The sequence below is a fragment of the Meleagris gallopavo genome, chromosome Z (genome assembly GCF_000146605.3).
Source record: "Meleagris gallopavo isolate NT-WF06-2002-E0010 breed Aviagen turkey brand Nicholas breeding stock chromosome Z, Turkey_5.1, whole genome shotgun sequence".
Taxonomy (NCBI): domain Eukaryota; kingdom Metazoa; phylum Chordata; class Aves; order Galliformes; family Phasianidae; genus Meleagris; species Meleagris gallopavo.
Genome location: NC_015041.2, coordinates 51,757,553 through 51,766,481, shown reverse-complemented (window position 1 = coordinate 51,766,481; position 8,929 = coordinate 51,757,553). Strand labels below are relative to the sequence as shown.

Sequence of the window (8,929 nt, the reverse complement as noted above, 5' to 3'; positions counted from 1 at the left end):
TGTTCAGCTTGCATGGCCATGGCAGGAAACAGTTACCATGCAGCTGCCCGCATGCCAGGAGTACAGCTTTTAGCTTAATGGCAGGCACTGCTATTAGCACTAAAATGTGAGTGATTTTCCCAGAAAGTACTCATTAGTGCTTGTTTTCCCTGCTGTTAAATGCTGCGCTCCATGGTACCAAATAACATACTCAACAAGTCTGAGCAGAGCTCTGTGAGGGATGCCAGATCAACTGCTTGTTTTGGTATGGGAAAAAGTAGTTCATGTTTCAACCTGGTTTAAATAAAAGTGCAGGAGACAGATCCTGGGCACAGCAGTGGTCTGATGGAACCATTTGCTGAACTCCTTAGATCTTTATCATCGCTTAAAAACCTCCTATTCAGCAGATGTTATCAAGGAATTGATAATGAGAGCATCAGGGTTATTTAATTAATGACAGAAGCAGTTAGGCAATGCTGACAAATAATATCTGTGGATATACTACAAAACCTTCATTATTGGCTTAAGCAAGGAACATGCCCGGGATTAATTTCATCAAATACTTTCTACTTTACCACCATTTTTGGCTGTCCACCTTTTTCCCACTGCTTTGCAGTCCATGCTCTTCTGCTTCTTCTGAAACAGTTTTGAGGAGCAAGATTTTGGCCTCCAACTCACCCCTCAAAGCCCTTGTGATTACTGTGGTATGGGGTTGGACAGGCTCCTGCAGGGTTTCAGATTATCTCTTGTGTGGCAGCTCTACAATCCAAAAAGCCATCAGCACATCTGCGTGCTTTACCCAGATTATAGCCACATTGAACTGCACTTACAGTGCTACATCCTCCATTATTTTGCTGTACATTTTATTCTGTGGGGAGTTGTATACATGTCTGTTGTGTGTTGATTATTTAAGACACTATTCAACAGCTATGTAATTACATGCCTATTTTATAGTCTCATTTCTCTTCATGCAGAAGACTTAGTAATGATTTATTTGATCAACAGTAGCATTGACATAAGTGCTCTGCAGCATATAATATAAAAATCAGCTAATAATTCATGGGTTTTATAAATATATAATACCTAAAAACAAACTACTTGACATATTTGACCTTGGCTTGTTTGTAGCTACAAAGGATAGTAATTTTAGAAAAGTGTCCTTAAATTCAGTACCCTTGAACATACATCACTATTTACATCTGTATTCATATAGATACCAAGAAATGAGTCACATCACTGACCGTTTTATTTGTCAGATTACTTAGAGAACAAGGTAAATAAATTGAACTCACAATCTTGCAAAACTCAATGAATCCTGAGTTAGAGTCTCTCCAAGGGTAACCTTGGCTGTTGGACCATAATTATGAAATACGAGGCCATACTGCCTTGTGCAATGAGTCCCACTCTGTGTGGGAAAGAGTGCTGCTCAGTGTAGAAGAGCATTTGTGTCAGACAGCTGATTTCTGTGGCATGCTCTCCACAAGGCAGAAAACAGCAAATAGGAACCGAATGATTTGTGCAGATTTATTGTGAGACTGCAGCCCAGTAATGCGTTTTCTCAGAACATTTATGGCTCCTCTGGAGTTCTACATTGAGGCTATGAATGGCGGCAGCTGCTCCACACCATTATGGCTGCATTGTTCTACAGATGGGCTTTGTTCTTCGATGAAAGTGTGCTCCAAACTTCACTACTCCTTCCTGAACTATGCACTCTTGGATGGAAGCAGCTGGGAATATTTTTCTGAAATAAGATCTCTATGATTCCTGTGATCTGGGCAGGGACTGACTTGGAAAGTCTGTTTGGAGATCTGTGGGGCGCATGAAGCTCCTGATTTCCCCTTGCTCAGCCATATATGTCTGCTGCCAGTCTCCAGTCACCCCACAAGCATACCGTGAGTGTGTTTCATAGACAATGAATATAATAATTCTTTTTAAATTTTGAGCTCCCAGATAGTCCAACTCCTGACTCTACACAGCACCACACAAAATCAAACCCCATGCCTAAGAGTGGTGTCCAAACACTCCTTGAACTCCAGCACTGCGACCCACTGCCCTGTGCATCCCATTCCATGCCCACCATGCTCTGGTGCAGACCCTGTCCCTGACCCCCAGCTGCTCCTCCCCTGACACAGCTGCATGCTGTTCCTCGGCCCCATCACTGTCATCAGAGATTATGGTTAGACCAAAAAGCCCTCTCTTTGGCATCACATGACTTGTGAAATAACACAAGCCTATATCTCAACATTTCATTAGCTAGGAGATTAAGAACTCTTCTTAAGATTTTAGTACTTTTTTCTTCCCTCTGCTTTTTCTTACTGGCCAAAGCATGTAGCATTAAGCTATTAGCTTTAATGACTCTTCAAGGTGAAGAGCAGGAGAATCTAACAGCTTGCTGGTCTTCCTACTCCTAAATGGTGTTTGGAACTGCAAGCACAGAGGATGCTATGGATCACTGCTGCTGATAGGAGAAAAGATACTAGGAGATATATGTCCAACTTTGAGCTTTCATGTATAGACATATTTTCCCATGCTGAAGTAGGATATATTTAGATTAACTGAGCTAGCAGGAAACTAATGAACCTAGTGAACTCTCAGATTTGTGTATATTGCAACATTGCTGCATATAATTTGTAATGTTACTCAGTAAATATCTGCGGGCTTTTTCAAGATCTCTGTTTAAAAAAAAAAAAAAAAAAGCCAACAACAAAAACTTCCCATTCTAATTGGCCAAATTTGTTGTATATTTCACATAGTTCTTAGAACTAGACTTTGTTTTTTTTTTCAACAGAGTTTCTGTGCAGAAAGTACTGTCCTTGACTGTTAGAGAGGATGAAAAAATGTGCATCTGGATTCCTAGGAAGGAAAGATTCTCTTTGATGCTGCAGTGAAGGGCAGAGTGACCTATATCGCTCCCAGTAGGTGAAAATTAACAGGATGCATGGTTAGTAGCAAATTGCTGATCAGTTATTATTGAAATTCCTGCTTGGATACTGATTTCCAAAAGCCAAACAAAAGAAGTGACTTAAGAAATACCCAAATTAATGATCTCAGTCATGCAACAGTTCCTTCTGGATAGGAGCTATTTTACATCTGTGAGGAACACCTTTGCTTTCTCAGCCCTGTCCTGATTCAACCAGTAAGCATTATGCTGCAGATGATTTCTGGCATTGCACAGGCATTCTGAGGGCAGACATGCTGCCAGGGATGGTGGCATTTTCTTGGAACAACACACAAGAGGTGGATTCTTCTCTTAGATCATGGTTGTATTATTTTCTCCAAAGTCCCTGTTGGCCAGAAAAAGTCCATATTCTCTCCAAACCACAGCCTCTCACAGTGTGAAAGAAATGAGGATTTATTTGCATCCAACGAGAACACTGCAGGTTCATATAATTTGAAAATGCACGTTGATTACTCACAACCATGAAGTGCCATCGTGCCAGATTACTCCTTTTTTGCACAACTGAGGAAATGACTTTGAATAAAAGCAAATTGATTAACTGCCCTTGATGTCACATTTTATACATTGTTTCTCTGAATTTTTGTGATATTTTCTTACTGTCTCTTTAACCCTGAATACTACAAGTTAAAGGCTGGTTTCCCTAAGTTAGAACTACAGCTTTGCTTTTGGAAAATTCTGTTAGGAAATGTTCAGTGTCCCATTAATGGAACCAGGACTTTACGCTATTGGTGAAATACCTTCCTTTATTATTTTTTAAAGTTTTATCATTCTTAGGAGTAACAAAAATAAACAAAGATAACCAGAAAATACAACATCTGGAGGTATTTTGATTATTTGCCTTAGAGACATGTACTTTTTGGAACACGTCCAGAGGAGGGATACAAAAATGGTTAAAGAGATGGAGCACTTCAACTATGAGGGTCCCTCAGGCTGAGGTAGCTGGGGCTGTTCAGTCTGAAGAAGAGAAGATTGTGGGGAGACCTAAGAGTGGCCTTTCAGTATCTGAAGGGTGGTTGTAAGAAAGAAGGGGACATTCTTATGCAGGATCTGTTGTGATAGAACAAGTGGGTTCAAACTAAAAGAGCGGAGATTTAGACTGGATATAAGCAAGGTTTTTTCAGTACTGGTGGTGAGGCACTGGCACAGGTTGCTCAGAGAGTCAGTGGATGCCCCGTTCCTGGAGACATCAAAGGGCAGGCTGGACAGGACTCTGAGCACCTGATCTAGAAGTTCTTTGCAGGGGGTTGGACTGGATGACTTCTAATGGTCCCTTCCAACTGAAACAACTCTATGTGACTCTATGATTTGAATCTTTTCCTTGCTGATGTGCAGTGTTTCCCTACAAGTGCCTCTGCACTGCTGTTAACCTGATTCCACAGAACAATGAAGCGTGTGAGGTTGTTCCACTTCCCCCTCTTTGTTCATTTTATGATTTTTGAATTCCTCAGGCACCTCAGACAGATCTGCTGGAGTCTTAGAGTTCAGAGGTTTGATTTTCCTGCAGATTTCAAGAGAATCAGTAGCCATGTAGAGCTAAAGTTAAATGCAACTGCTGGTTTTGGTGTGAATAAAGGGTCATTTATTTTTCTTTATTTTATTATGTATTTTATTTTATTTTAGTCTCCTGAGCAGCAGTAAGCAGGAGCACAAAAACTTGCTGTCTGGGCAAGTGGCAATGGGGTTTTGCATCTGGCTAATGGCAGGAGAGGGAAGCTTCAGGGGGGATGGTGGAGCTGGAGGCATGGATGGAGGCTTGCAAAAGATGGCAGGAAATTGGAAAGGAATAGGGGTTACTTCAGTGAGTGTGTGAGACACCTGGCTTTGGGAAGCCAGGGCAGCTTTTTGAGGGGAATTCTACCAGAAGTTATAGCATGGCCTCCAATATCCTGTGGCAAAACAATGGTAAGCCCTGGTTTTCTCTCTCCCAGAGAGGAGACATCAAACTTTAAACCCCCTGCTGCAGGCAGGGCCACCAACCTCCAAATCTAATACTGGACAAGCCTTCTGAGGGCCCCAAACAACCTGGCTTTGAATGCCTCCAGGGACATGGCATCCATAACCTCTCTGGGCAGCCTGTTCCAGCACCTCACCACTCTCAGAGTAAAGAACTTCCCCCTGATATCCAACCTAAATTTTCCCTCTTTCAACATAAAACCATTTCCCCTTGTCCTGTCATTATCTACCCTTGTAAAGAGTTGACTCCCCTTCTTTTGTAGCTCCCTTTAAGTACTGGAAGGCTTCAATGAGGTCATCCTGTAGTCTTTTCTCCAGGCTGAACAAGCCCAGCTCTCTCAGCCTACATGTGCTGCAAAGCATATGATTTGGCTCTGAGCCCCACAGGAGATAGCTCAGCCTACAGAAAGCATCCCAGTGTGTGCAGGAGCAGTGGTGGTAGTGCTTGTAAGGTACAAAGTCCAAGAAAACTGAAAGCCCCGGCTTCTCGTCCCAGTGGTTAATTATGGTTGATAATAATAAACGACGTGCTCAGACCAGTAGCTTGCAAGGTTAGTTTGCAGCATGCACTCAGCTCTTCTGAGGGAGGTCATTAACAAATCAAACTGTCTTAGATTTCTTAACTCTATTTTCATTCTACAGAAGCAAAATAAAATCAAAGCTAATATTTTAACTTTAAACTAAAAGGACAACAAGGTTTGTAGCAGAAGTTAATTTAATAATGGATCTAAATCTTTGGCAAGTCTGCCCTGACATAGAACTTAGAGTATTTTGTTGCTCTCAGTATGCGTTCAAGAATTCAAAATGATGTAAAGTGACAGATTATAATCAAAGTCCTGTAACAATGAGGAAGATATTTATGGAAGATGACGTGAGGTTTCCATCCCAGATGCTCCCAGATGCTGGCATTGAGAGTATCATTCAAAGCTGTTAACAGCTTCCTTGGGGTGGGGTGGGGCAGCTGGTGCTCCTAGGTCAGTGATACGTAATGTCCCAAATTCCACATCATTTGGGTGCTGCTGTGACAGGCATCCTCAGGCCTCTCACAAGGCACTTGGGACATTGACTATGGCAGCAAGACTTCTCATTAGCTTGTTGGCTCACCACTGTTTTTGAAGAGATTTCTTTCTCTTTCTTTCACTGCCTCCTCAGCTCTTCCCCTCATGCTGGTCTGGAACCCGTTGAAAGCCAGTCTGACACACTCACCTGATGAAAAAAGCAATTTAGCCAATTGGCAAACACCAAAAAGGAACAATATTCTGCTGCATAAACAAGTGGAATCAACCCATGGATGCCCAGTAGGCACAATGTCCTTCTTAAAGTACAGAAGAGAATGCAAAAATGGGACCAAGAGACTGGGAGCAGGGAAAGGAGCAAATGAATGAGCAAGAAAGAAGGGAGAAAGAACAAGGTCCTTCCTTTTTGACCACAGCAGTCACTGAACTATCTCAGCAAACTGTGCAGGGAGGGCTGTGCACACCCAGTTGTTTACCAGCCTCATTGTACCTGGTCCCTATTGGTCCTGTGGTTTGGTGATTTAGTTGGAATTTCGGTTGTAAACTGCAAGAATGGGAATTCTTCTCATATGAGTATGACTTGTCTGTCGCAGGCTAGGTTCAGGAAACATGAGCCTAGACAAATATTAAGCTGTGAGTCACAGCAAGCAAGTGGGCTGGTTTGCCCTTGCACAGCAGGGAAGTCAGGATGCGTGGATGAAAAGATCCAGCAGAACCGCAAGAAAAGCCAGACCACACACAGACAAGCACTTACCCAGGCATGTGCGTGTAAGCTGCATTAAGCTGAATGTGGAACTGTGACTGGCAAAAAAGCTGAAATTCAACATGCTCTGTCTGAGGGGAATTTCCTGGGACTCCTCAGCAGGAAAACATCTGCAAGTCAGACAAGAAGAAAAAGAGCCCTAGGGGACTGGAGCTTCAGGGATCACACATTTAAGCCTTTACCAGCTCCTGCTGGGGCTCAAATCAGATTACTGCACTTTCTTGGTGGGTTACTTTACACCAGCTGAGCCATTGTGCACAAAGCTGGTTCTTTGCATGTTCTTAAGCCCAAAACCCTGCAACTTAGACTTATTTTAGGCTCCACATATGCTAGAGGCTGCAATCATGCTCATGTCATAACCAGACCCTGAGCCTGACTCTTGAGATTAGCCTTGGAGGGTCAGCTGCACATCAGTAGGCTTCACTGAACTTACATTCTCACACAGTTATTGACCAACAGAATATACTCTTTTTCCTTTTCCTTTTCATTTCTCTATGGCGTTTTTTAACAAACATGATGCTTTTGAAAACTGCCTAAGCACACAAGACTTCAACTGGTCACCTTGCTTTTTAGAGTTCTTATCAAGAGGGTACTTAAATAATTGTTCAGATCTTACTGGTGCTTCAGGGCTGCCAAAGGTAATTTTTGGTTTAAATTCCTAATTGCACAGACAAATGTAAAGCCACTCCTGGTGCATGCAGACATAAGCCAGCTGGAGAACATTATTACAGCCACCCATATGGTTGTAAAATTTATTGCAGAGTATCCTTGGGCACACTTCAATCATTAAACTGTCATCTTTGCATTTTGTGCATTGATTGAGTATGGCAGCTGAATTCTCCTCTCCTTTCTTTTTAAAAATTATTTTTATATTGAAACTTTTATTTATAGCAGTCTAAGAGCTGCCATTCGGAGAAAACATGGAGCCATAGAATCATATCCTGAATTGGAAGGGATCCATAAGGGACATAAAAAGCAACTATTTGCCCCACTCAGGACCACCCAAAGTATAATTTAGTTTATCTGTTGATCCTAGACCTGATAGCACTCCAAATGCCTGTTTTGCTAAGATATTGCAGCATGGGAGTGCAACTAGGCAAATAAGTTAAATTCTAGGATGTCTTTAGTGGTGTTGGATAAGACGTACGGTTTCTTTCCCAAATGGCTGAATATTTTTATTCATCACTAGGCTACAAATTTTAACTAAATTGATATCAGGGTATTTCATATAGCATTGAAAGCATAAATATGACATACAGGTTAAATTAAGAAGAAAAAAAAAAAGAATTTCGGGATAACACAGAAACTTGAGGTTCTACAGAAATTAAATTTCTCTCTGCCTTTTTACTCAGAAGTAGCTCATAATTCCAGTTTTCTTCAAGCTCCAGATTGTTCCTGTCTAAATTAAGTTTTGTACTGTACCTGCCAATTTCAGTTCCGTGCAACATCTTTCCTCTCTCCCTTCCTTCTATATTTATATGCAGTTGCACTGGTTATATTCAAGACTGGGATGGTTGTAAGAAAACTATTAGTTTTGCAAATTTCTTCCCAGTGGGTAAGTGTAAGTAATGCAAAGGGAAACCAAACACGAGCACTGCTGTGTGTGACTGCTGGAACTCTGGCAGCTATAGGCTGTGACCACAAAAGGTGAAGAACCTTTTCCTAGGAGCCAGCCTGACCTCCCCTGACATAGCTCCATGCCATTCTCTTGGTTTGCTTTCCATGGTTGCCACAACATTCGGGGTTTTGGCTGTTCACAGGAGAGACCCATCCACTGCTCCTGGTCCTGGAGACAAGGCACATCTGCTGGAGGGGCGGCTTTCCAGCCAGGAGAGGACCACAGCCTACCTCCTCCATCAGGCCTTCCGAATCAAGAATGACATTGTCTCCTACCTCCAGGAAACTGCAGGCTTTCAGCACAGAGAGACTGCTGCTCGGCAGCTACTGGAGAACCATATACAGGCCATAACAGGCATAGTTGAAAAGCTCAGCCAGGACATTCAGGTAAGAAATGACAAGGGCAATTTCCCTTGTTTCAGTAGCACAGCACTAGCCCATGATCAACTCAACATTTGTATGGTTCCAGGGGTGGAAAAGTCCTTATCATGAGCAGTATATTTTAGGTAGATTCTGATATTCTTATATAGGGGCACTTGCAGTTCCTTGTGAAAAAAGAAGGGAAGAGAGCAGGGAAAGAGGGAAAGAGAAAGAGGAAAGAGGAAGAGGAAGAGAAAAGGAAGGGAAGGGGAGGGGAAGGGA

General features: G+C 42.3%; 1 protein-coding gene across 1 annotated transcript in view; it reads left to right on the top strand.

Annotated features, from left to right (window-relative positions):
• The first annotated feature begins 8,033 nt into the window (after nucleotides 1–8,033).
• FAM81B (family with sequence similarity 81 member B) overlaps nucleotides 8,034–8,929 on the top strand; it is a 17,616-nt gene continuing 16,720 nt past the window's right edge. The window contains exon 1 of the mRNA XM_031557362.1: nucleotides 8,034–8,674. Within this exon, the coding sequence (XP_031413222.1) occupies nucleotides 8,393–8,674 (282 nt within the window). The 5' untranslated portion in view covers nucleotides 8,034–8,392. The remainder of the gene's footprint in view (nucleotides 8,675–8,929) is intronic.